At 58.7% G+C, this 27409-nt stretch overlaps 1 protein-coding gene across 1 annotated transcript; it reads right to left on the reverse strand.

Annotated features, from left to right (window-relative positions):
• Positions 1–250: 250 nt before the first annotated feature.
• On the reverse strand, positions 251–4358 carry IRX4 (iroquois homeobox 4). Its single transcript, XM_068531801.1, has 5 exons — positions 4277–4358; positions 3521–3772; positions 2662–2774; positions 1510–1838; positions 251–1080 (listed from the first exon to the last, which is right to left on the reverse strand). Exons 1-5 carry the CDS (start codon positions 4319–4321, stop codon positions 251–253), a joined length of 1569 nt encoding a protein of 522 aa, XP_068387902.1. The 5' UTR covers positions 4322–4358.
• Positions 4359–27409: the final 23051 nt, after the last annotated feature.

A 27409-nucleotide genomic window follows, 5' to 3' on the forward strand; every position in this document is an offset into this window, starting at 1 on the left:
CTGACAGCAGCCCTATCCTGCCCGGTCCCCGAGTTTGGCACGGCCGGGGGCAGACTCCTGTCCGGGCGCTCCGGGGGCTTGTCCGTGGCCCCGGGAGCCCGAGTTCAGATCCTCCCTCCAGGGTGGGTTGGCGGCCTGAGCTTTGCCGAGCTCTTGCCTCACTTTGGAAACTCGGTAGAAAAAGGGTCGGCCACTCTGGAGCCTGCAGCCCGAGGCGCCGGCTGCCTCCTCGCCCAGGCACCCGGCCAAGCTAGGCGCAGAAGGGCTTGCCGCCGGCCTTGGGCGTGGCCAGCAGCTCCTTGGCTGCGCCGGAGGCGGGGGCGTCTTGGGGCGCGGCGGGCGGGAAGGAGCGCGCCAGGGGCGTCGTCAGCACGTTGGCGCCTCCCCCCAGCGAGCGGCCCAGCGGCCCCGGGTCCAGGAGGGCGCCCTTGGCGGTGGCCCAGGCCTGGTTCAAAGTGCTGTGTCTGAGGATGGGGTCGTGGAAGACCCCGTCCACCCAGTTTCTGAGACTGGTTACCGGGGAGTCCTGGTGCCTGTCCAGGGCACCGGCGGGAGCCGGGGCCGCAGGCGAGGAGGAGGTGGGCGCCGAGGAGGGGGCCGCAGGGCCAGCGTGGCCTTGGCGCTTGAGCATGCACGAGGGAAACTCAGTCTGGCCGAGGGCGGTGGCGGCGGCCGCGGTGGCCGTGTGTGCCAGGGACCAGATGCGCGGCTTGGCCTCGAGGCCCGCCGACGCCCCAGCCGGAGCAAAGCCCAGCTTGGGCTCGCAGGCCTGCGGGCCAACCCCCGCGCCCGCGCCCGCCTGGTGCTCCGGCCCAGCCGCCGTGCTCCGGAGGCAGCTCCGGGCCCTCTCCAGGTCCTGGTCCAGAGTGGCCCCACCCCCGGCGGCCAGGGGCATCCGGAGGGCGCCCGGAGCCTCCTTCCCTGGGGCGCTGGGGCCATCTGGCACGGTGGGGACTCGATCCAGGCCTCCGTCCAGGGGCTGGAAGGGCGGCTTCAGCTCGCACTCTGGGGGCTCCCCCTCCAGGGGGTCGAAGTCCTCCAAGTCGCTGAGCTCCAGATCCTTCTCTTTGCCTATCGGCTCTGCCAGGAGATAAAGAGTGACCAGTGGAGGGAGACGGGATGGCAGGTTAACAGCACCCCCTTCCTCACTCCAAGGGCATGGTTACGGGGCCCACCTTGGAGCCAGGAAAAGCACCTGCGCCTTTATTCTACCTGCCATCTCCTCAGAGTCTCCCCTCCCCCAAACGCCTACACGGACCTAGCTGATTTAAGCCTCATATCAAAGGCAGTAGGGTCTAGTGTTTCGAACGTGATTTTGGATCTTTGAGCGTGCTCCCAGCTCACTGCCACAGGGCCCCTCGTGCACAGGGCCTCGCAGACTCGGGGCCAGGGCATTAATTGCCGCCTAGGCCCAGGAGTTTGCCCCGTTCCACGTCTTTAGAAGTCCTAGAACCAGCGAGAAGGCGCAGGGAGGCGACGCCCCGCATCGCCAACCTCCCACGCACGCACCTGCACCTTTGGTGCTCTTGAGGGGCTGCTCCCTGGTTTCCTCCTCGCCCCCCTCTTCCTCCTCGCCCTCCGCGTAGGGCCGCTTCTCATCCGCACACTTGTTCCTCGGCGGCCACGTCATCTTGTTCTCCTTCTTGAGGCGCCGGCGCGCGTTGGCGAACCAGGTGGAGACCTGCGTGAGGGTCATCTTGGTGATGATGGCCAGCATGATCTTCTCGCCCTTGGTGGGGTAGGGGTTCTTGCGGTGCTCCTGCAGCCAGGCCTTGAGCGTGCTGGTGGTCTCGCGCGTGGCGTTCTTCCGCCGCGTGCCGCTGTCCATGGTCCCGTACCTGGAGACAGGCTGGGCAATGGGGCGCCGGCAGCGGCCCCTGCACCGCGGGCAGGCGGCCAGCGCCAGGCCCACGCGGCTTCAGTCCCGGTCGTGGGGGTGTGTTTACGGTGGCAAGACCTGGGTTTTACCCAGGCATGCACTGCCTTTTAATGTCTATATTTGATTAAACTTATATGGAGCCAGAGAGGTCTCTGTGGGTGGGGGAGGAGCGCGGGCGCAAGGCCGGCGCCAGGTCTCTGTCTCTCTACGTACACCTACGTCTCTTTGAGTTCCTTTATCAGGCCCCTTTGATCCTGAACCAGGAAAGCATGTCGCAGGGACAGAACTCAACTACGCACCACCCGTGGGCAGAAACTGTCGTGAGCGCCCGTGGGGAAAAAGTGCCCAGAGGGCCTACGTGCACTTTCTGCGGTTAAGTTTTTCTGTCGCCCCACGAAAGGCATGCTGTCTGCTGGTGGGCAGGGACTCCCCTCTCTGGTTCCCGGACACACCACACAGGCTGCACTTCTTGGGGTTCGGGGAGGCGTCGGAAGCCTGGGCAGCAAGATGAGAATCCCCCGGAAACCACACTGCAGCGAGGGCTTTGGGAGTCCGGACAGACGGCGTGGGGGCAGGGAAGGGGAGATGGGATGCCTTTATACCCTGGCGGCGCTCTGCTTGCTAGGAGGCGGGGATGGTCCTAACCCAAGGTCATCGGGACTTGACCCGAGGAATGCCCCTCCTTCTGCCGCCCAAACTTTCAGTGGGGGCGTGGCGCTAGTAGGGGCGGGGCTTGGTGCTCCGTGGGGGTGGGGGCAGTGAGGAGGGGTGAGATCCCTCACCTGTCGTAGGGGTACTGGCCCAACGCCGGCTCGTAGGGGTAGTAGGCTGTGGCTGCAGCTGGAGCGAGGCCCGCATGCGCAGATCCCGGTGCGTCCTTGGAGTCGAAGCTGTTCTGTAGGAGCGGGTGAGCCTGGGGTCGCAGCTTCAGGGATGCGACCCAGCTCGAGCCCCTCCCCTAGGACCACTGGCTCCTGCCTGCCTCCCACAGACCACTGGGCAGCCCCCCATCCTCCCCACCCCCATCCGCATCACCCATTCCCAAACTCTGCCTCGGGCCCAGGGAGCGAAGGAGCCCCAAGACGTGGAGTGAGGAGGGGCAGAGTTGGGGGGTGTTGGGGGAATAAGGGACAGGAGAAGGAAGATGGGGGGAGAATGGAGGGAGGGAAGGGGAGGATGGGGAGGGAGGGGGAGGGAAGGAGGTAGGGGGAGAGATGAGGGGGGAGCGACTAGGGGACAGCAGAGAAGGAGGGTGAAGGAGGAACGGGGATGGTGACAGGAGGGGAGGAGAGAAGTGGGGAGGAGGGGGGAGGGAGGAAGAGGGCGACCGGGAGGAGTGAGGGACAGGGGACCCAGGGGACCCAGCAGGCTGGAGCGAGCTCCGACAGAACTAGACACCTGACCCCAACTTAATAGCAAGCAGAAAACAATAAATACATTAAATACAATGGCCCCCCTGCCAGGACACCCCAACCTTGGGGATGATGGAGCTCCAAAGGACCAGGCTAGGCGGCTCAAAGTCGAAGGTGTGCTTCTCCCACCCCCCTTGCCTCCAGAGTGTGGGGAAAGTGAGTTTGGCAGATCGAGGGGTAGGGGCATGCGTGGCAGGGATTAGGTTTGACATACACCCGCTCCCCTTACCAGCGAGTAGAAGGCAGACGCCTCAGAACCGTAGGTCACGTAGTTGCCGTAACCCTGCGAGCCGCCGTAGGGGCCCCCGTAGACGCCAAGCGCCGCCGCTGAGTTCAGCTCGTGGCGCGCGGTGGCCAGCAGCCGGCTCTCGTAGACCGGGCAGTAGACGGGCGCCTGGGCCGAGGCAGCCGGCCTGGACTCGGCCAGCGTGCGGCCACCGGATTCGCAGCACGTGCTCAGGGAGTTGGTGGTCATCAGGAACTGGGGAGAGAGGGGCCGCGAGGAAGGGCGGGGCCCCCGGGCGCGAGGCTGGGGCCCTGGGCCTCAGTCCGCCCCACGTGCAGCCCAGGAGCGCGCACCCCGTGTCCTCGGTGCTCCCGCCATCCACACCGGGCCGCTCGTTCCTTCCCGTGGCGAGCTTGTGCTCCTGGCCTCCTCCGGCCACATGGGGCCCAGCCCGTGCTGGCCCGGAATGTTCACACCCTCCCCGGGGCGGGGGGGGGGGGGGGGGGGGGAGGTTGGTTTCCAAGGCCGCAGAGCTCACGCCCCTCTTGTACACGTCTATCCCGGGTAGCTGGGCTCCCCGGGGGCGTAGCCTCAGAGCCCGGGAGGGGGTGGAGGACAAACGAAGCGGGATATGGGGCCCTGCCGGTCGGATTTCCTCAGCGCCTCTGCCCTCCCCGGGTCGGGCGCGAGGGGTACGTGGCACAGGCCCTGCTCACTGCGAGGCGACAGCGAGTTGCTGGCCTACCGGGGCCCCCTTACCTGGGGTGCCGAGGAGTAGGGGTACCCAAACTGCGGGTAGGACATGGCGGGCGCGGCCCGGGGTCGGCGGGCGGGGCCGGCGGGGTCCTGCGCGAGGGGGACGGCGTGGCGCGGCCACTGCTCCGGGGCCGCCGGCTTCTAGGCGCTGGGAGGGCAAAGCAGAAGAGCGGGTTAATTCAGACACGCGCTCCGCAAACTTTTCTAACTGGGTAGGAAAGTGAGCCGCGACGGCCGCGGCGATCCTTTTAGCTTCACAATCCGGAGCCTCGAGGGGGCTCTGGGACCGACCGGCCTCGCAGCGGCGACACAAATACATATTTTGCAAAAAAGGAAAAAAAAAAAAAAACAATGAGTCGTGCGAATCCGTCAAGTCAGCGGTGCGCGGCTTTAAGCGGCGGAGGCTCTGACGTCAGCCCCACTCCGCGCAGCCCGGCCGGGCGGCAGACGCGTGGGTCGCTCGGCCGCGCCGCCCCGGGCGGAGGGTGCACGGCTGTAACAAATGAATTTCATCCGCGGAGTCAATAGCGCCCCGACGAACCGTGTTTCTCCTTAGTCACCGAGGAGGGGAGGCACTTTTAATTAGAAATTAATTAATGAGCAGCTGCTCCTTCCCACCCCACTGTAATCATTAGTCTCAATTACAAATGAGACATATGAGGGGTATACGAGGGAGTCTTCCCCGGAGATGTAATCAACAGTTAAGATTAGCCCCGCGCTGGCGCAGCAGGCCGGCCGGCCGGGCCTCCGCTCTCCGCGCGCCCCTCCAGGTGGAAGGCAGGCAGCTCCGCGGGCCGGTGCGCGGCGGAGGAAGGCGGCGCGGGCCCCACTATTGTTTAACCGGGACTCAGCAAAGCCTCCCACCAGTTCGAACCCTCCACCGGGCTGCAATTCCAGAACCAGCGCGGCTACCAGCGCGTCTGCATCTGGAGGTCAGAATGCCCTCAGTGTGTGGGTCTGGGCCTTCCCCAGAGCCCGCCGCCCCAGGGCTCGGTGGGCCAAGAGGGTTTGCCACTCTCGGCCGCCGTGTCCCCGGGGAACCACCCCTCCTCGTCCAGTAAGTTCCAGCTCGGCGCATGGGCCCTCCCTTTGCTCCCCCACCCGCTCCCGCGGGCCGCCCTCCCTCAGCCTCCCCCTGCCCCTCGCGGCTAAACCCGGGACTGCCAGACAGCCCAGCGCGGTCGGACGAGCAGCTTTCCCGGCTTGGCTCCGGGGCCCCTCCTGCTGCGCTGGCTCCTCCCGGCGACCTTCGGGCCTAGGTACGGGGGAGGGGGCGCCCTTTCCTGCCCAGGGCCCAAGGAGCGGTCTGGGGAGCGGTCGAGCGCCCACCCCATCACTTCCCCAGCCAGCCCCCGCCCCTGGGACCCTGCCCGAGTCCAGAGTGGCGGCCAGCGCACGGGCGGTGAGGGGACGCCCGGGCCACCCGGAACCCCGGCCCGCCTCTTGCGCCGCCGCCCTCCGGGGGCCCGGCTCGCTCCTGCTGCTCCCGCCCGGCCTGGCCTCCCGCGGTCGCCGGGAGGGAGCCGTGCACGGCGGCGCTGTGCAGACTTGCTGGGAAAGATTCCTGGGTTCAGACCTGTGAATCGCCCCAGGGTCACCCTCTAATTAATGACGACGTTCTCGCCCTCTCCCCAGCTGCAAACCTGCCTCCCAGAAACGAAATCTGCCCGCTCTGACAGCTCGGTTGAAGGTGATTGATGACTATCTGGAGACCACAGTACGCATCATATAATATCTGCTGCGTAATTGCTTTAATTTACAGATGAAAGTACGAGTTCTCCGATCCTGTTGGACCGCAGCCGGCCACGTCCGAGCTGCTTGCAAGGAAAATCATCGGAAATAATGAATAGACGCTCCATGCAAATTATTCAGACAGCTTAGCGTCTGTAGCCGGGAGAGATATATAAAGAACACGAGTCAAATGACATTAATAATTGTTTTGGAGTTCTGTATTGATTTCGTGGCGGCCGTGTTTATTTCCTTCTCACCTGAATTGCTAATATCACCTTCCTGTAAATAATAAGAAACTAGCCACCGGGGCTTCTCGGCAGAAATGAATCTCTCAATCTCTCTCCCTCTTCCTCCTCTGCGCCTCCCCTCCCCCATTCTCCCTCCTCCCATCTCCTCCCAGTTTTCTGGCTTCTGCTGAGGCTTTTACGGAACATCCTCCTACTTTCCATTATTTATTGTTTACAAACAACTCGCTCTCCCCCAGTAATGAGGCCGGGGGGAGGAAGGCGCAGGAGCCCAGGGTGGCTGAGGGCTCAGGGACCAGCAAGCTCCATAGGAGGACGGCATTCAGCATCCTTTCCTCACTCCATTCCCGTGGCCGTGGCCCCGGCCCCGGCGATTGTGAGCGCTCAGCGCCGGGGAGGAAGCCACCGCCCAGGTCCCAGCGGCCAGCGCCTCGGGGCTACCGCTTGCCGCGCGCGGCTCGCCCAGGCCTGCATTCCCTTCCATTTCCTTCCCCGGAGACTCGGGCCACAGCTCGCGGGGAACAGCACCCCTGAACACGCCACCATTCACCTGAGTAGACGTGCTCACTCTCGGAGCCGGGTGGGCACAGCCGGTCCGTGGGGACCTCTGGGGGAGGGGTTTCAGGGGCTGCCTTGACCATCGCTGCTACGTTCTCCGGTTTTCCTTTCCAGCCTGAGTGCGTAAATAGACACTCCCAGTTCCCGCCCGCCCGCCCGGTTCTCGCGGGCCACCTTCTTTCCCTGATCTTGAAATCCCGCTCACCGGCGGCACTTTCTCAGGCCCCTGCACCTTGATCGTCCGCTTCCTGCCCCAGGCCCAGCCCAGGCTGCTGCGTGAGGGGGCCGCCCCGCCCCCGTTTGGGGTAGCTTGGGGCTGCCGGAGGAATCTCGCGACCTTGCGGGCCGCTCACGCAGCCCCATAGAGGCCACGTTAGCCCGTCTGTCACCAGCTGCGGGCACACCCCTGACACCCCGCTGACAGCCTGTCTGCCGGAACCCGGGTACTTTCTGGGCCATCTTTGTCCCCTAGGTAATACAGGAATAACGATCCCCTGCTCTTTCCAAAAAGGCCCAGCCTTGAGCTGAGGAACCCCGGGTTTCCTTCCCAGAGCAGACAGACAGGAGTGTCAGAATCTCAGGCACCATCAGCTACACGTACCTGCATAGACGCGGCTTACTGAGCCCACGTCCCTCGAGGGACCCCGGTTCTAAATACACCCGTGGGCAGGACCTGCCAGAAACCACGAGGTTCCCCACGGGCAGGGCGGCGGCTAGGATTTGGTCAGGCGCCCCCACTGTCTGCTGAGTTCGAGAGGAGCCCAGGGCGACGGGGTCTGAGGACGATTAGCCCCAAATGTTAGGAGTCTGCAGGTCCCCCTTTTTGCCCGGGGATGATGTCGGCCGTCGGAACCACGGAGAGCCTCTGGGGACAGAGGCCGCGTCCAGACCTTCCTCCGCTCCCGGCGGGGCTTCACCCCTGAGACCAGCTGAGCCCCCGCGGTTTGGCCGGTTCCCAGAGTCGTCCCCGGGGGTCACCGCGGTCCCCCGCATCGAGAGCCGCGGGGGGTGGGAAGAGGGGCTCTCTCCAGCCCAGAGAAGTTGACCCGAGCCAGAGGGCAGGAGCGGGAGTTCACAGCCCCGGGCAGGGGCCTTCTTATCTAAGGCGCAGGGCCGAGCCCTGGTGGCGCGCGGGCCGCCCACTACTCGTGGACACCCGTGCGGGGTGTGGGGCTCAGGGCGTTCCAGGTGTCCGTGCGCCGCACTCGCGAACCCCGAGGGTGGCAGGTCGCTCCTTCGCAGCCTCTCCTCGGGGGTCTCCCGCGAAGCCAGGGGGCGAGCCGCAGGCGCGCGGGGTGAATCCTCCTCCCGAAACGCCCCGCGTTCCAGCCCGCTGCCTCCGGCTCTCCCACCGCGGCCCCGCCGCTGGCTCGCAGGGCGCTGCCCGAGCCGGGAAGGCGGGCAGCCGGGTGTCCCAGCGCAGGCGCCCGGCTCGGCGCGGCCTCCGCGCCCCGCGCCGCCCCCCGCCCCCCGTTTTCCGCCACTTGCGGCCGACGCGGCGGCCTCCAGAGACCCCACCAGTGGGCAGCAAACTTTGCGCCCCCAGCGCAGGAGCGATCCTAGCAAAGTTTGTGCGGCTGAGCCCACTCCCTACCTGCGCCGGGGACGCGCCCGCCCGCGCCGCTCGGGCGCCGGGGCCGCGGGGACCAGCGCGCAGCCCGGGACGCACCGGGGAGTCGCCGCCGTCGCCGCCGCCCGCGCCCCTCGGCGGCCGCGCGGAGCCTCCGCCTCCCCCGCAGAGGGGAGGGGTCTCGGAACCCCGGGGCGGGGGCGGGGGCGGGCGCGGGGACCTCGCCTACCTGCGGTGGCGCCGGGCCGCTGCCGGCCGCCCGCGAGGGCTCTGCGCGGCCGCTCGGCGCGCGCGCTCCGGCGGGGAGCGGGCGACAACTAATGGAGACATCTCCAGGCGGAGCACCTGGCGAGCGAGCGGAGCGCGCCGGCGTCCCCAGGCGCCGCGGTCGTCAGCCGAGCCCGCACCGGCGTGACGTGGGCGAGCGAGCGCGCGGCTCCCACCCGGCCGCCCATTAACGCTTTCCCCCGCGGACGCCGCGCGCTCGCCAACTTTCCCCTCCGCCCGGCCGGCGCGGGGTGCGCGGGGCGCGGGAGCCCGGATGAGGGGCGCCCGGGGGCGGAGGCGAGGTGGGGGCGGGGACGCCCTGGCTCGAGAGGACACCCCAGCCGGAACAGGGTAGCCTCGATGTGGCCAAACGCTCGAGGCGGCCTGGGGCTCCTCACGAGCCCTCAGGGGGCCCTCCCCGCGCCCAGGCTGCGCTGCCTGGGGCCTCCAGAGCCCGAGGATCCGCGCCCGGAGACAGTGCCCCATGGTCCCCCGCCGCCTCCCGCCTCCTCCCTCTCCAGGCCCCCCTCCCCAGTCCCTCTTGGCCGCAGTATCCCGGCGCTGGGGAGCCTGGCTGCTGAAGGCCTGCGAGCTACTCCTCCGAGTGGGCTGGGATCCTGGCTCCCGGGCCTGCCTCCCTCGCCCTCCCTACATGTGCCCCTTCACCCCAACGGAGCCCACTTTTCCCGCTGTGTCCACACCGATTCCCACCTGGTCAGGCTCTCCGGGCAGCAGGCCCTGGGCGGGGCGGGCGCCTCTGTTCGGGCACGAGGCTTGGGCAGGTGGAGGTGAGTGTATCAAGGTGACAGAAACTGCTTGGGGACCAGCAAGCTTGTGACCTGCCCAGGACCGGACCACCTGCCAGGGGAGCTTTTTCAGGCCTGTCCAGAGCCCTACTGGGCTGGGCCTCTGGCCTGGGAACACATGCCCACGTGGACAGCCTGTGCTTCTGCAGCCTGAGGCTGGGAGGGGAGGCCGCGTGGTGGGCCCAGGCCTGGGCTTCCCTGACCCCTGACCCTCACTCAGTCAGCTTGGAACCCCTCGCCCTGGTGTCCTCCCCCACCCTCATCATTTCCACTTCAGAGAACCATGAACTTGTTTGTCCTGTGATTCGTGGTCAGGCAATGACGTTTGAGGTTTGTCGACTTGGGTGATGTCTGAAAAAGTTACTTGCTGTCCCCCTCGCCGCCCCCGCCTTGTTTTCCAAAGCTCTGCAGGGGCAGGAGAGGCAGCGCTTTCTGCCTGCTTCACCGCTGGTGTGCAGGGCTGGTGCTGTCTTTGTCTCCAGGCGTTGCCATGTCTTCGTTTTCCCCATGGAACAGGGCTTCCACTGAGAAAGAAGGGGGGCAGCAGCCCCTGGCTTCCTGCCCTGGTGCTGGGTCCAGAGCTTCCAGTGGCTTCTGTGGGAAGGACCCAGCTTTGGCCTCTGGGCCTGCTCTGTAACAGGAGGGTGGGCCCCGTTCAGGCTGCAGACCTGAAGGCACCCACCCAGATGTGCATGTCACTGTAGCCCACTCCCTGGGCTGAGGAAGGGTGTTTTTTTTTGGGGGGGGGTCCTCTTGGTAAGGATGGGGTGGGGGGAGTCACTTGATTCCAGCGGGAAGGGAGGGAAGGCGCATTGCACCCTGGGGAGGGGAGGGGCTTGCTTGGGTCTCAGTCCTGTGGTCCAGTGGTCGGCGCTCTTCCCTCCGTCTCCTCCTTCCTGCAGTGACTGATGCTCTGAGCAGTGCCCTGGGGCCAACAGGGACAGGCACGTCACCCTCCCCTCAGAGCTTACCTGAACTAAGATTCTTTTCATAGCTAAGGATGAGCAAGGCAGGTTTTGTGTTTACGACCTTGATTGGGTGATAAACTCATTTCACATTCACCGAGGCCTTTTGAACAACAACAGCCACGGAGTTAGGGGAGCTCTGTCAGCCTGAAAGTCTCCCGTCCTGCTGGGTTTCTGTAACCCCGACCACACCAGGCGTCTGGAGGCGGAACCACCCCAGGAGTGCAGCTCCATCGTCCTTTCCTGGGGGGCAGGGCCTCCCTTCAATGGACTCCCCCAAAGTCCATAATTGGATGCCGTCAGGCCTGACCTTGCTCTGGACCCCTGACCCAGTGACCAGAAGCATCAGTGGCCATCCTCTGCCCCTCAGCCCTTGACCTCGCGGGCAGGGAGCTGCCCCAGCCCTCCTGCCACGTTGCCAGGCCCTCCTGGCTCTGAGGAAATGGTGGAAATACCCCTGGCAGGCAAGGCCTCTCTTTGGCATAGGCGGAGCGGTCAATCCGAAAGCGAGTCTGCAGACTTGGCCCCTCTGACGGGCTGCAGCCCCCGGCACCGTGACCCCCACTTCTGGTCGGTCCTGGCTCCCCAAGGGAGCGAGTTTCAATCCCTCTTTTGTTCTTCCTGTTGGCAGAGCCACTCTGAAGCAAAAGCCTCCGCGCCCCCAGGGCTTGGCTGGGCCTGCATCCTCCCCCTCGCCTGAACCTTGCTGCGACTTGCAGAGGCATCTGGGGGTTGAGAGCCCGGGCTGGTGCTGACTGGGCCGGCTCTGACACCACCCCTGGTGCTGCCATTGCCCGGGGGTCCAGGGGTCCACAACCTCATTCTCCCCTGCTCCCTGGGGACCCAGGGAGGGCAAGAGGCTCTCACCCAGGCCAAGGAGGAGGCCGCAAGAACTGGTCCTAGAAAGGACAGCCTCCGAAAGACCACTGGGCCCTGGTGTCCCAAAGATACTGCTGTCCTTGGAAGGGCCCGGCCCTCGGTAACGCTCCTTGGCCTGGCTCAGCAGCAGAGCCGCGTGATGGGGCCTGGACCCCAGGGTTGCCGAGCGGAGAGCAACATCTTTCATCTTTGCAAAGGGTCCCCTGGGACCCTGTTCCCCACCGGCCCTGGGGCTGCAGGGGAAGTCTTTCTCCCTTCCTTTCCCCCCTTTGAAGTGCAGCACTCAACTCGGAATTACTTCATCAAGAATGTCAGCGTGTTTCCTTTTTCAGAGCAGCGTGGTGTCCGGGTTAGAGCCGGTGACTTGTGGCCTGGCCACTTCACAGAGTGACCTTGAGGAGACGGGTGAGCAGTGAGCGTCGTGCCTCCCTGTCTCACCCCCTTCCTTGTGAGGTTGGAAGGAGGCCAAGGCAGCAAAGGTTGGAAAGTTTTTTTTGTTTTCCCCTCACTTCAGGAATATGTGTGTCTATGATGTTGAAATGCATCAGCAGATTTTAGGGAGATTTCTACTATTAAAAGTGAAACGCTGTTAATCCAAACAATGTCTGTGGTCTGTATGTTCAAACTTAAAACATACCATGCACGGCCTCAAGAATCACCAGTGTCCCAGCCCAAAAAAGACATCCAGAGGAGAGGACGTTATTTTAAATTGTAGGGAAAGGTAACAGTACATACCATTGCCCTGGAATTTGAATATTGTTTTGAATTCCTTGACATAGTGTTACAAAAGAAAATCTTTAGCAGGGAGAAGAGAAGTGTAAACGTGTATACTCAGTGCGTGAGCTGGTATTAGCTAGTATTCGTGTAAGGGACCTCCCCAAACAGTGCACATCCGACGGGGGATGGGGGAGGGACCCTCCAAGGAGGAGCCTCACTGGGCCTCCGCCAGGAATTTGCACAAAGAAAAAATATATTCCCCACGGTGGAGAGAAGAGGCACGGCTGCTCCCCCGGTGCACTCATTTACGTGGGCCGCTCTCTTGTAACTGCGTGCAGAAGATACTTTCACAGGTAGAAGGTGACAAGATACCAAGTGGAACTGGCACAGGTCACTCAGTAAATAAGGGAGAGGGCGCGGTGGAGGCGTGGCGCACTCCTGTCCCTCGGAGGAAAAGCGCATCGTGACGCCCACCTGCTCCCCGGGTGCCCTCCACGATTGGGCATTTCGACCTCTCCTCCACCCTCCCAGGAGGGGTTTGGGGTTCGGTGGTCTGTGGGAGGCTCCAGCCCACGCCCCCAGCAGTGCACTGCCCTTAGGAGGTTTGCAGGGTCTGAGGGGGAGGAGCACCTCGCCCCCGCCCCACCCCCCCTCCCCGAGGAGCTTGCATTTAGCCTTCCTGGGAGAGCTGGTGTGTCCATCTCCAGGGGTGACTCGGGGGGTGTGCTGCCGTCCAAAGCCATCTGAAGGTGGTATCCCCGTCCCCCGGTGTCCAGGCAACACTACAAATCCCGAGTTAGACCCCAGTGTAGCCGGTGGCGCCCCAGCAGTGACCAGTGTAATGCACCGGCTTTTCATTACTGTGGCAGTAAATCATGTGGAAATGTTCTCCAGGACTTAGCTGATTCTTATATGAAAAAAACCATTTCAGAGTATTTTTGAAATTCAATTAATTGAAGGCCCCAGATAAAAGGGACATATTCTTAATGGCTACAAAATAACCCGGAGGTAGGCGAGGAGCCGGGCCGACTTCAAAGTGCAGCAGAAATACTTAACTGTTTTACTTTAAAAGTATCCAGATCAATGACTCAGTTAAAATTTCTTCTACATTTAGCAACCTTTTCATTTTCTGTTTGAAAAATGACAGAGAGATGATTTTCTTGCCAGGGACGCAGAAGCTCCTGAAGAGGACCACGGCCAGCACCCTGGGACAGAAGCGGGTCGGCTCTCTGCTGGGGACCTGCCACTGCACGGGGTTCAGGGCAGCCCCCCAGGCAGGGGTGTGAGTGGCCTGGGGCTGCGTAACTGGGTGGCTTAGCCCACGGTCCTTTACGGTCTCTCAGTCCCGGAGGCGAGAGGTCCAGGACCAAGGAGCGGGCAGGGCTGGCTCCTCCAGCCGTGCAGGCCCCTGTCCTGGACCCTGCGGCCCGGGCTGTCCCCGCTGTCCTGGGAGACACAGCCCCTGACCTCTGCCACCACCGTCACAGAACGTCTCCTCACATGTGTCCGGGTGTCCGTGTCCATCCGTCCCCTTTTATAAGGACGCCGGTCATCCTGGATTAGGGGCCACCCTAATCCTCATCTTAACTAATCACATGTGTGATGACCCAGTTTCCGAATCAGAGGGACAACATGTGAATCTGGGGGGACACAACGCAGCCCATGACACAGGGGTGTCCTAGAGTGCCACATCGTGGCCTTGGTTTATTCCTGAGCTTGACCCTCCTCCCCTGCCGCCAGGAGGGAGATCTGCGCTGGTACTGTCCCCGTGTCACCATGTGACCGCAGACTCCGCCCCGTCGGCGGCAGCTTCCCAAGGGAGCTTCGCATCGCCGAGGCCCAGCCGCCTGCCTCGCTCTGTGCTCTTTCTGTCCCTCCTGGTCGGAGCCGGCAGCGCTTCTGCTGGAATAGCTTTGTCAGGAGCTTTGGGGGCGTCTGTGGATTTCACTGGGGCTCCGACCATCAGACCAGCTCTCCCCCAGGTAATCCCTCCTCTGACTTGGCCTCCTGATGAGATGTCTGAGAAACAGCAGGTTCTCTCACCTTTGCTCGTTCTGAGCACGTAGTGAAGCTTGTGCGGGCGGGACTGGACCGCGGTCATGACCTGGCTGGAGTTTTCTGGTCGCCAGCTGGCTCCACCTCTGGCCAGGGAACCGCGGTGAGTAGGTGCCGAGCTGCAGGGGTGGGCTCAGCGCTTCCTGCCCAGTTTGGGGGCCACTCGTGGCTGCCCACAGGGTGGATTGCACCCCCCGGCCGCCTGGGGTCAGGTGTGGCCCTGTGGCTGCCTGTGGCCGGCGAGACATAAGCAGAAGTGACCCGTGTCAGTGCCACGCGGAAGCCGGGGAGGGAGGCCCCCGTGGGAGCGACATCTCAGAGGCGGGGCTCCGCGGGCCCGGCTGGTGAGTGCGCCCCGCTGGCTGGGTGCACAGGCCACAGGAGCAGGAACCCACCACCGTTTTCAGCCGCTGACCTGCTGGTACCGTTTGTTATAGCAACACCATCTACCCCGTCTACCGGACGCACTTGTTCTTTTGCAAGTCAGATTAATAATGTTATAGCATAATTGTATATTATTATGGGATCATACTCTAACTGTAAGATATAATTACAAAATGGTAATTGCGTATTATTATGTAATTATATATTATAATTTTCAGTACAGAGAAAGCAACCAGGCAGAAACATTACCTTAAAGGGAAGGTATAAGGTAAGGGCAAAATATACAATGCCTTTAAAGACGAGGTAAAAATTAAGCATTCTTTCCTTACTTTCATAGTCATGGAGAAACAGATGTCTTCAAGGAAGTTTCTAAACTTAGAAATAAACAACTTCTATTTGTGAACATTTCTGGCCCTTCTGACCTTCCACCAGGAGACGGACTGTTTGGCCGCGACTCCACAACCGTATGGACCTCTCTCTGTAGGGCTGCCCGAGTGTCCATACTGCCTGGGAGCTGCTTGGACAGAGCTCTGGGGGCAGGACTCTGGGCGACGCCCTGCCACTGCGCTGACTGCTAGTTACAAGTATTTCAGGACCGGGGGAGAGAGGACTGTTCTGACATCTCTGAATTCTTATGGAAAAACGATGATGAAACTCAGCATTTTAGGCCAGCCTTCCCAATGCACAAAGGACAGAGAAATTCTAGGGCGGCCTGAAAAAACCAAAATATTTTTTCTTGTAGTTTAAGGGATATAGGAATATTTAATCTTACAAAATTAATAATAAATAATAATATTAAATACTACTTACTTTATATATTTTATCTAGTATTTAATGTTCAATACTTTAAATAGCAATATTAAACACCAGTTAATATTATCTATTGTTTTTTGTCTAACAGAAATATTCTATTGTGACACAGTCAAACCTATCATTACCCTTTATTTATTTACCTATTTATGTTTTACAGTCGTGTTCCCCATTGGCCTTCATCTATTTTTATAATTTCAGTATTCACATGTAGGCCTTTGATCCATCTGAAATGCATGTCTTTTGTGATATGTTGTGAGGCAGGGGTCTGTAATGGGAGCCGCTTTCCCTATTATCACTCACAAGGTTTGCCCAGGCCTGGGGAGGCCCGCTGCTTCCTCCTGAGATGCCAGAGCTCCTGGTTACCTGGACGTCATCTCAGAGTTTGCACACTCTTTCAATTGCACCTTCCAGAAGGTGCAGCCGCCACATTTAAAAATCCCGCTTTCATCGCATGTGAAACGGGCTTCTGTGTACACAGGGGTCATCTTCAGCGGTTGCCCTGGAGCCTGCGCAGCCTGAGGCCGTCAAACAGCCCAGCCTCGGGCCAGGCTTTCTGCTCCGCGTGACTCTCAGGCCCGCGCAGCATCCACGGCCTGGGACTCCCCGTCTTGGCCAAAACGTGCAGCTCAAGCTGTCCCCTTCCCAGACAGGGCTTTCTTGCTGCCTTGTGTCCTGTCTGTAGGATGGTCTATTGCTAGGAGAATACCAGAAATGAAGTCATCAGAGATGTTGCTTTCCAGGCCTCCTAACGTCTTGTGACAAGCTGCAGGGTCTCTGAATTTTGAAATACGGACTGGGGTCCTGGCCCCAGAGCATCAGGTTCACAACCTGGCTGGACTCCTGCCCTGGCCTTGGGTGTCGTGCGGAGAAGGATGTCTGTGCTGTGGCCACAGTCCCTGCAGGGGCTTGGTGGACCTTCCTCCAGATCTTAGACTCCCAGACGCCCACCCTCCTCCGCCCTCGTCGAGATAACACTGGCTCTTGGTGCCCGGGTCATGCCTCTCTTTGGGGGTGGGGAGTGGTCGTCATTTTGGTCAGAATGGACACCCTTGAAACAAGCACCAGGCATCCCTGACCACTGGTGTCGGTCACCAGTTGGAAGAGGAGGCATCTGATTTTGGGTCCTCTGGTCTTCACGGTCAAGGCGAGTGTCCTCACAGCACTGGGAAAAGGTTGCTGGTTTTCTCTTTAATTCTATTCCCCCCGCCACCCGCCCCCAGATTTCTCTCTTTCTTTCTTTACTTACTTGATTGAAGTATAGTTGAATTACAATGTTGTACTAATGTCTGCTGTCCAACAATGTGTTCATTTATACATATGTATCTATTCTTTTTCATTTTCTTTTCCATTCTTGTTTATCACAGGATATTGAACATAGTTCCCTGTGCTCTGCAGTAGGACCTTGTTGTTTATCCATGGAGTTTGGGATTCTCTTTATTTCTTAAGGGTTTTTTCCCAGACCAGACGCTGGGCCAAGTGGTCTGAAAGATCATGAGTTCTGAGAAATTTTCTAAGGACTAAAAATTTCAAAAACCATTGACCCGGTAGTTTGCAAACTTACATTTTACACAAATCTGTCTTTGCAGCTGCCACGGCACAGAGGAGCTCGCTGAGGAGAGGGAAGCATCCACCTTTATCGCAGCCAAATGCGCCACGAAGACAGAGGGGCGGATTATACGGGAGGGGATGCTTTCATGGGAAACCCAGAAATAGAACGTTGTGTCCAACTTGATGGTGGTTTTAAGTGTTTCCCTGCGACTCGGGGAAACACGGCTCGTAGCTGAGTCCCGGACGGCGAGGCGGGCGAAGCGTTACCGTCAGACGGCAGGGCTGAGTCTCCTACTGGCTGCGGCCCCTGCAAGCCTGTGCGCGACAGGAAATCAATGCATATCTGCCTGGCCTCGCTGCCTCGCCTCTGGGGTGTGTGCGTTCGCCTCTGATTTGCTCTCTAGGTCTGATATTGCCATGTTACAGTCGGCCTCCGACCGTGGCTTACAAGTTTGTTAAATCCCCCCAAATCACAGGCTTCTTGGGTGATCCTGGCACTGACAACATGCCATGATGGTGTGCCCTTCGCTGCTCCTGGATGGCCGCCTGCAGAGTGAACTCCGCCCCAGCAGTTGCGGTGGGCTTTAATCTCGATGCTCACCTGTGATCTCCGTTTTGTCTGGTGCCTCTCCTCATATCTGGCCTCTAGTTGACAGCAGGCTGACATCACAGAAGCCTCTTGTCAGTGGCCAAGGGAGCCTCAGTGGGTCAGAGGCCGGGAAGCATGGTCCGCAGGCTTGCAAAGCCACATTGGTGGCCTGGAGTCACGCCTTGCTCCCGGAAGTGTGAAGATGGAGCCACGCTGAGCCACAACTGTCCTGCTTCCACGGGGCTGCAGGGACCCTGTTACTGAGTGCAGGGCGCTCTCCAGCAGCCCACCCGGGAGAGAGGGCCAAGCCGCTCAGAGGGGACGTGGCTGGACCTGCCTGCACCACAGGCAGGGGAACTGCGTAGACCCATGGTGTGCAGGGCTGTCCGCTTGGCCTATCCTTTCAAGCAAAGTAGAAGACACACGTGGGGATCATGAAGACGCTAGCTCCCCCTGGAAAGTTGCTTATGGAAAGCTCCAAACATTTACAAAGATAAAGAGAATCATAGACTGGAGAGAAGAAGCAGGTGTCCCTCGATCAAACAGTTTTTACATAATTCACGGAGAATCTGACCCATTGTCCCCAACCTGTTTGCTTTGAAGCAAATTCAGGGCATCATATCTGTCAATATTTCAGTATCTCTAAAAGATATGAAAAATCCCCAGGACAAATATGACACCTAAAAAGTCGATAATTCTTTGATAGCCTCAAATACGCAATCAGGGTTGCACTTCCCTGTTTTTCCCAGTTTGTTTCAACCTCAGGATTCAGTGAGGGTCAAACCTGTGCTCAACTGACAAAGTTCCTCTGAGTGTTTAGATTTCCCGTCTGTCTTTCACTTTTCTGCTGCCGTTTTGTTTTGTTGCTGTTGAAGAAGAAGCGGGGGTTTTTGTCCTGTCGAGGTTCCTTTGTTCCTGCTTTTGCCGACCCTGTCCTTATGGACTTAATCAACATTCTCCTTTGTCTGCTGTACTACCTGTGCATTGGCGGTTAGATTTGGAAGCCTGATCAGCTTTGGGTCCAGCGTGGGCAAGAGTACTTTGAAAGAGGAGTTCCATTCAAAGGGGTATTGTTTTTTTCTGTGATGTTGGTAACCATTGCCGAAGACAGCAAGGGTCTGGAAAACGGTGCCACTGGAACTTTCCCAATCTTTCTTCCCCTGTTAGCTGGAACACTTCTGTCAGGAGCGGCTCACCCAGACCCACCACTTGTTACAGCACAGGAGAGATGGGCAAACAGTGAGCTAATGTCTCAGAATCCTCCAAAGGTGAGAAATAAGGGATTGTTTTGGAGAGTCAATATCACCTCCTGGATTTGAACCTGGTTCATGTATTTTGATCCGTTGCAGTTATTTTCCTTATTGGGGTGTAAACTGTCCCATTTTGGCTGCGGGAGCCTCTTCCAGGTGAAGCGGTCCCTAATTTCTGGCACTGCAGCAGGTTCTCGGCTCGTCTTGCACATTTCCTGTCCCAGTTCCTGGATTAGCGATTTCTCCCTCAAGTCCTGGCTACTTTTACAGACAAGCGCTCTTCCGAGACCGCAGCCTGGGCGCCATGTCGCTGCAGTTAAGACGTGGAGGATGGGCTACAGGTTTGTTCACAGGGTGCAGCAGGCCCTGGGCTGTCCTGTCAGTTTCCCCAGGGGCATGGGGTCCACGCGGGGGCTTTGAGCTCTCACGTGGGGCTGGAGTCTAGCCCGAGAGTCTAATTGTCACCATGGTAAAGGGTACACTTTTGTTTTCCATCCACATTTCATATTTTCCACATATTTATTCTTGGAATGATGTTTTGATCCATAAAAGGGAATCCTGCTTTATATTACGGAATAACATTTTGTGGTAGCTATTGAGAAAACATGTTTCTCTTTCTCAGAATGAATTTTGTTGCCATCATCTGAGAGAGGCTGGTCCATCTTTGTCCTCACAGCCCCTCTGCAAAAAAGGTGTGATTTTCGTTAAAGCGACACGATACCTGGACATCCTGGCAAGAGTGTGAGAAGTACTGCGGTTTGTGTCAAGGACTCTATCAATCATGCATCTTGCTGGGGTAGAAATGGAAGCAGACGGTGTAGGTGGTCTGGGGCTCTTATCCCGCCTGAAGCGGCACGAAGGGGAAAGATTGTGAGAAACATGGATGTTAAAACCCTTGTTCTGTTAGAACCCAAAATCCCCTAACCGGAAACCCATCAGGAGGGGCTGCTGGGTCCCTGGGGTGGGGGTCAGAGCAGGTCAGAGCTGGCTGCCCCAGCCAAGCCCTTCCTCCTGGACCCCAGGGTCATTCTGTCTTGGTCCTCCAGGCCCGCGCTTCCCAGATAACCCTCCCAGGAGGTCTGCGACGACCAGCGCATTTCCAACAAGGACACCCCGAGCACGTCTGGACGGTCACAGTCAAGGTGGCGGTCAGCCTGGAAGCTCTAGGGAGGGGGAGGTGAGGGGTGAATCTTCCTCTCGACTTAACTTTTCCGAAAGTTGGAGACCCCACTCATTTTTGTCACCCGTTTCATGTTTCACGTGACATTTGGTTAAAGAGGAAGGCTGGCTGGTATGTGTTGTTGGAACTTCCCGACACACACGTGTATGGCCAAGCAGCCCCCCCGGTCCCCGCCCCCTCGGCCTGGGCTGGGGCTGGTGATCCTGGATGCGGGGCTGAAGAGTCCTTTGTTGGTTTGCCTTCCTTCTCCTTCTTTTGCTTATTCCTTGCATCCCTTTACTCTGAATTTCTAGCAAAGTTTCCTGGAACAAGAGCTTTCTCTTCTACACTCAATTGATTTTATGGTCCTCAGAAATGTTTTTCATAAGCACCTCATTGGAAAAATATTCTTCAGTAGTGTCTGCCAGCAAGTTGACAGAGAAAAAGAACCAAGTTCACTCGACCACTTTTCCATGGTTTAATCCGTTGCCACATTTCTGAGACTTCAGGAAGATCCAGCCAATAACAGGAATCGTAGTGTATCGTGGAAGAGGCTCTCATCACAGCACATCATCGCCAACAGTGCATCAACTCACAGCTCAGCCCAATGCCAGGCATGAGACAAGTAGCTCTCCTGCTTGCTGGGAAGCAGTGCCCACCATCATCCGTCAGGGCCCAGGCTCACAAAATTCCACAGGGCACTGTTAACACTTACTTAAAATGTAGCTTATTTCCAGAGGAGAAGTGGGCTCTCAGAAGATGGGTCTGAATGAAGGAATGAATGAATTCAGGCGTTCACAGCCACTCCTCCAAGCAGTGTACAACTCCCAGTGCCTGATCTTCACCCTCGTGGGAAACCCCGGCTTGGGCAGGTGCCCACCCTTCCCCCAGGGTGACCGTGACCTCAGCTCCAAGGATCAGTCGTGATTCCCTGCCCCAGTGACTGGCCAAGCATTGCCGTAGTGATTTATCACCCTGACAGATTGTCCCTAAGATGTGTGCAGCCTGACCTCAGATGTGACGAACATCACATCTTGAGTCACCAGTCCAGCCCCCACCCACAGGGAGGAACTAAAGCCAGGGGTCAGGGCCACCGGAAGCCGCTTCAGAAGCTGCCAGCCACCAGCACGAACATGTGACACGTGCTGGCCACCGAGAGGTAAAGGGAAGTCCGCTCAGGGTTCTGGATAAGATTTCTTGGTGATAAAAAGAGGCAGAGAGAGAGGACCTCTATTTCTGCTGGATGTGGTCACGTCTGCTGGACGTGGTCACTGCGGCCCGAGGATGGAGAAGGGCCCACAGGGGGTCAGGGTGGGTCTCATGCTGCCCACGACCCCCCTCTGTGGGTGACGAGTCCACGGTGGGCGAAGCCAGCCTGCGGCCAGGCTCCCTGATGCTCGCGGCCAAGAAAATCCTAAATTCCGTCTCTCGTGACCGTGTTCTCGAACTTTCTCTCTGAGTGTACAGTTTTGCTGGGTTACTGGATCCCCTTAACCAACTAAACCTTCCAACCTCACACGGAGCAGAGCTTCTGATGGTCTCTGGAGCGCCACTAACTCAAGTCAGCGGAGAAGAGGTTAAACTCGTTTCAATTACAAGTAAATAGTAAGAGTGAAATTGAGTTCTTAGACCCGATTTTGTTTCTTGGTTTAGTTGATTGCCTTCTGATCACCGGCTCCATAGGTTGGTAGAGAGAGCAGGGTAGATTAAGTAGGTAGTGAGTAGTTTTGTATAAGAAGAAGGATAGTACCCACCTGCACCAGTTGTGGAGTTAGACTTTGTAACCTGACGAGCCGCATGGCAGGGATGGCTGGGAGCAACTGGGAGCGAGCCAGGCGTGGGACAGACACACGCTTCTCTCCATTAAAGAAGAAGATGCAAGCACCGGCTTGTTTGATCTGAGTTACCTGCTGGGAGGCTGTGGGGTTGGAGCGGAGAGGCAGAGGGGGACCCAGCATCCACCAGGGAGACAAACGTTTGTCCACAAACGCGATCTTCTGATGAGTCAGAACCCACAGAGGCAGACTTGGCAGTCCCCAAAGCCCCTTGATTCTCTGTCCCTCCTTCTCGGTCACTCTCTGCCCTCCTGGCTTCCCCTTGCCACGCCTCTTTTCTCCCAAATGATAAATGAGCCTAAACGCTACAGGTGGAAACCAGTCAGCAAATTTGGTCATCTAGTTATTGCAAGTACTTTCCAGATGCTGTGTTCCCGACTCTGACACTGGTGACAGCTGTCACTCACCGTTCACCATACCCCTGGCCTGTCCCTTCACTCACCTTCCCATGTGCACACAGACCCTTGCCTCAGGCTCTGCTCTTTTGGAGGAGAAGGGACCCAGGGTAAGATAACATCTTATCTCATCCAGTCCCAGAAACCACACTTTCAGGATATTTATCCAGTTTGCATATGAGTTAATAGATGTAGGGAAGTGAAGTAACCTACCAGTCTCTCACACAGAGAGAGAGCAAGAGAGAAGAGGATTCGAACACAGTGGGTCTGGGGTTAAAGCCTGTGCCTTAGGCTACATTCTGTTCCACTTCCATTCTATTCAATTAGGAGGTGGGAACTGGGGGTGCGGTGCACAAGCAAGCAGTGAGGCCCCCGAGTATCCACGGCCCTACAGTGAGAAACACCGGACAGAGGGTAAGGGAACCCATCGTCTTGCCTCGCTTGCCTGGGAGACGCGTCCTCTTCCCAGGTGACTTATCTGTGTCCCTGTGGATGGTTGAAATCCTGATTTGCATAAAACTGCATCCTTGTATGTGGAGAAACCCACCTCTGCACTGAGTAGCACAGAGTTTTGACTCTTGCTCATCAGCAAGATGTGACAACTGTCCCTCAAGGAGCCCGGACCACGGTGTTTCTGAAAAACACTCTTGGACGTTGGAAGTCAGTTCATTTCATTGTCTGAGCGGGACCGGGGCCTGGTTCAAGGCCAAGCCCAGCATCAGAGATGATAAATTACAAAGAAAACGGGTGGTAATTAGAAATTTTCTCCCTATTATGGGGGGTTGAAGAAGATTAAAAAGCCACAGTGCCAGCAAGTCAGGCTCTTATTAGGATTTCTATTTATTTGGTGCTCACATAATGAGCCCTATGCATACATACATGCATAGGTATAAGCATATGCATGCGTATAATCTATGCATAGGTACATGCATGTTTATGCGTAGTATGAAAAATAAGGTGCATGAGGTCAGCAGCATCTTTCTTTTCTGCATCTGTTTTATGTATAAACTAGTGAGTTTGTCAGGCCGGGAAGGCCTGTCCACGTGGAGCTTATGTCCTGGAGGGAGGTGACAGCATCGGCCCAGGGTCCAGGCTGGAGGTTGCAGGGAGACAAGCAGGGGTGGAGAGCAGTGGAGGTGGGGCATCTGAGACAGGAGGTCGGAGAACTTCTTGGAGGAGGTTATATTTGAGCTGAAAGCTGAAGGACAAGATTGAGTCAGAGAGTGATTAAAAGTGAAGGAGCTGCCTGGGTTTCCCGGAAGTTCAAGGAATGGTGGCACGGGGAGGTGGGCGAGAGGGCAGAGGGGAGGGAGGAGAGAGAGACTTGGGGACCTGGTGAGGAGCTGGATTTTACTGCAAGAGCTATGGGGAGACACCAAAGGGTTTAAAAATAGTGATATTTGCATTTTATAAAAAAGATCATTCTCACTACTTTGTGATATAAAGATGGTGATAAGTCAGACCAGCGGAAAGGAGAAAATTCAGGCAACGGTTGCTTTCATCCGGCGTAATGCTGGCTTGGACCTGGGGGTTGGCGGAGAACCAGAACGCTCGGTCGGTTGCTTCTACCATCAAGCAGCCAAAATTCCCACGATTTTCTCGCACATAGAGCTTTGGAAGAACAAGCCACAAACTGTCATTCTTGTCAGTGAGCATCCTAGCTGGCAAGGGAAGAGCTGCTGTCTCCCAAGCAAGCCTCCGTTCAGCCAACGCCCGGAGGACACGCAGGCCAGAGGTGGGTGCTGCTGGGGACCCAGAGGCCAAGCAGCCGGCCGTCTCCTGATGCGTGGGGCGTGGGACGGGTGCTGGGCCGGCGTCTCTGCAGGGGTGGGCGAGGGGCAGTGGAAGCAGCCCACCTGTCCGCCGTCGGTCTGCTCGTCCTCAGCCCCAAGCCTGACCTGAAGCAGGTCAGGGAGTCAGTACGCACAGCCTCAGGACCCGCAACTGTCCTCCTCCCAGACGTGGGGGGGGGGGTGCTGAAGCCTCTTGCAGCGCCCGGGTCTCGCCAAGTGGGGCACCGGCAGCCCCTCTCCGCCAGCCCATTCCAAGGCCGGTCTCAGCCCTTGCAGCTCTCAGAGCCTCAGCGTCCTTCGTGGGAGAAGGGTCCTGTGTCCCTCCTCTGTCTGCGTGGCCTTGCCCCGTGGCACCTCTGGGTCCCTGTGGGGGGACGTAAGTCCCCTCAGGCCAGGCTGGCAGGGGCGATGACCTAAGAGCCACACGGGGGCCCATCTCCGGGCCGTGCCCCATGCATGCCTGGTGGAGCACGCCCTGCACGCCTGTCCCTTGGGTCCCTGAGTGCCGTCTGGGGGCGGGAGATCGGGAGGCGAGCGTGTGGAGCTGTGAGCGGCAGCTAGGTGGTCGGCGCGGCCCTGGGTCGGGGGGCCCTGCCCTCTGGTCTGCACCCTCAACCTCTGCGTCCCGTCAGCGGGTACCAGGGCTCCATCAGACGGGGATGCCTCGGCTGAGATGTACGTAAAGCCACGTGCTCAAAGCGATGGCCGGGGGCCCAGCCCGAAGCCAGGCGGGAGGGCAGCTGTGGTCAGGGTCCACCCTGGGGCTCCCTGACCCCAGATCGGCTGCCGGGGTTGGGGGAGGCCCCTACCTCTCCACTTCCCCACAGGAGCCACCTCCACTGTCCACAGAGAACGAGCTCTGCCCCACCTGGAGACTCTTCTGGGGACAGGGAAAGGGCCCCTCCGCTGGCTCAGGGGTGACCCGCTGGCTCAGCGCCGCCCGCCAGGTCCTCGCCCAGGGCCGTGCGCACGGGCTCTCCCGGATCCTAGAGGACGCCTCTCCTGTCTGCTGTGTCTCGGTTTTTAAAATCTTATATTTCAGTCGACGCGTCTGAGCAGGGCCTGGAGACATGTTATTAAATTGTGAGCTTCCTTCAAGTAAAGGGATTTATAGTAAACAGGAGATATGTGATTTCAAAAGGGCGCTTGCTGTAATCTGAGTGTTTCAACTATGCCACAGATTATCCAGTTTTGGCTTGAGCACGTAGGATACAGTGTATGTTACCTGCATTTTGGGTTATCGGGGGGTGAGGGGGACAAAAAAAGCCACCCTGGTGTGCAGAGGGGTTTCCATGGAAGCCGTGCTGGGCTCATTTTGCCGCTGCGTGGATCCCGGGCATGTTTTAAAACCGCGATTTCTCCACATTTCCCTCAGAACATAAAGATGATATACACACACAGCATAAACCGTTTTCATTAAGTATGAGCTTATTTTACAAAGAAGAAAATCAGACAAATTAGGTTCTGTTCTCTTCAAGTCTCCTTTCCGAGGAGGATTATTTACAGTCAATTTTTTATCCCTCTCCCTTCTATTCCTCCAAAGGCAATAAAAAGCAATTCTGAGAGCACGGCAGAAAATCAGTTTTTAATCAAGAAGAAACAATCTGCGGGAAATAGGGCTGCGCTGCTCCACCTTGGAGAAAACGCCACGGCTGGGGGACGTCCTGCTCTCCCTCCGCAGACAAGGCCTCTGCCGGAACGGCCGGGAGCCACGTGGGGGCTGCAGGGCCGCGTCTGTCTGTCCACAGCGAGTCCTCCTTCGCACGGGCGGCGGGAAGTTCGCATCACACCTGTGCCAGGACGTGGTGCCCCGTGCAGGAAGCCTCTCAGATCTGCTCTTTGGACGCGGGTCCCGCTGCCTCCCCCTTTGTACACATTTCCAGAGAATTCGGAGAACGGCCCTGCTGGGACCTCCCAGACTGGCCCGAAGGGGCCTGGCATCCAGGAGGCAAGCACGGTGTAACAGGTCCGGACCCCCGCCGGCTCCATGCCGGCCAAGGGGCACCAAATTCGGGGTGTTTGGTTACAGAGAAGCAGATAAGGGAAACCACACCCAAACGGCGAGCCCTTCCCAAAGCTCTAGAGGTCAGTGATTGGCAGTTATGGCCATGTCCTCACCCACGGGTCTGCTTCCGTGTCTGCGTGTCCTGGAGTGACCCCCGTGTCGTGGCAGTGACTCCTGTACACACCTCTGTTCTGTCCTCCCGATGCCCAGACCCGCCCTCAGAAGAACCTGCAGTGTCTGCTGCCCCTCTGTTCAGTCCTTGCGGGGGGGGGTCGCAAAGGGCCAGGAGGGGCCTGGGGCTTCCCGCGGAATGAGGTCTCAGCTGTGCCTGCCCTGCCCTTGGGATCCTAGGGTTCACTCCCTCCTGGGAATATGGAACACCAGCTTCCCTGACTGTCCCGGCGACTCTGCCCCTCGCCCGCCGTGAGTGCACTGGCGCCCCTGGCGCTCCCGGGCCGTCGTCTCCCCCTCTTCCTCTCCGGGGGGGGGTCTTTCTTATCTTTCACCCTCCGCTTGCCCCTGGCTGAGCCCTAACCCGGCCACCCCACGTAAGGTCCTGTCCTCTGGGGAAAACACAGCAGTGTGGCCTGGGGCTACTTGATGACAACTTTTATAAAACCATTTTTTGGGATAAGTTGTAATGCTCGTCGTAGAACATTTGGGAAACAAAGAAAAGATTAGGGAAACAAAGATTGCTCACCATCACACCACCCAGAGATAACCAGAGACGAGGACTTTGGGTCTTTGCTTTCATTTCGTTTCGGCGACTGTGATAAACTGTGACATGACACACGTGTCAGCAGACGCTCCTTCCCGCAGATGCCCGTTGCCCTTGTGTCAGGCAGGCGCAGCAAGCTTTCCCGTAAAGGGCCGGAGAGGAAACATTTCGGTCTCTGAGAGCCCTGGGGTCTCTGTCGCGGGGACTCTGCGTTGCGGGCATAGCGGCCCAGGCCACGCTGCGCCCGGCTGTGGCCGTGGCTTACAGGACTCCGTCCACAACACGGGTGGCGGCCAGTGTACCCGTTCAATTAGAAAAGCACCACGTAAAGGGACTTTTCTCCCCTTCCCCAGATTCTGTGCGTGCGTTTCAGGAAAATATCCGAATGCCACTTTCCTCCCTCAGGACCTCTTCCCTCAGGACCTCTTCCCAGTTACGGACACGCGACCTTTTCAAAGATCTCCGTGCAGCGCGGGTGCAGGGTCAGGCAGACTTAACGTGCTCCCCTCCAGACCTTCATCTCTGGAAGGTGAACGGGTTTAACACTGATTACTTTTCATGAGAAAAATAATGAACCGCGGAAACAAGCCTCACAGGCATCTGTGTTTGCGGAAAGGACATCAAATGGCCACTTAGGGGACGCGGCTCAGGAGGGTGCCCAGGGCACAGGAGCTGGGGGGGGGGGGCGGTGCGGAGGGAGCCAGGCACTTTGCTGGAATTCCACAAAGTGGGGTTATCCCGCCCTGCAGCCCCGGCTGTGGACAGTCTGCCCCTTCTCCCCTGGAGGGGCCGGGTCCCTGGCTGGGGGCCGCCCATCCCACCCAGGTCTCTGGGGCACAGACTTGGCAAACCTG

Source organism: Eschrichtius robustus, chromosome 2, assembly GCF_028021215.1.
Source record: "Eschrichtius robustus isolate mEscRob2 chromosome 2, mEscRob2.pri, whole genome shotgun sequence".
NCBI classification, from domain to species: Eukaryota; Metazoa; Chordata; class Mammalia; order Artiodactyla; family Eschrichtiidae; genus Eschrichtius; species Eschrichtius robustus.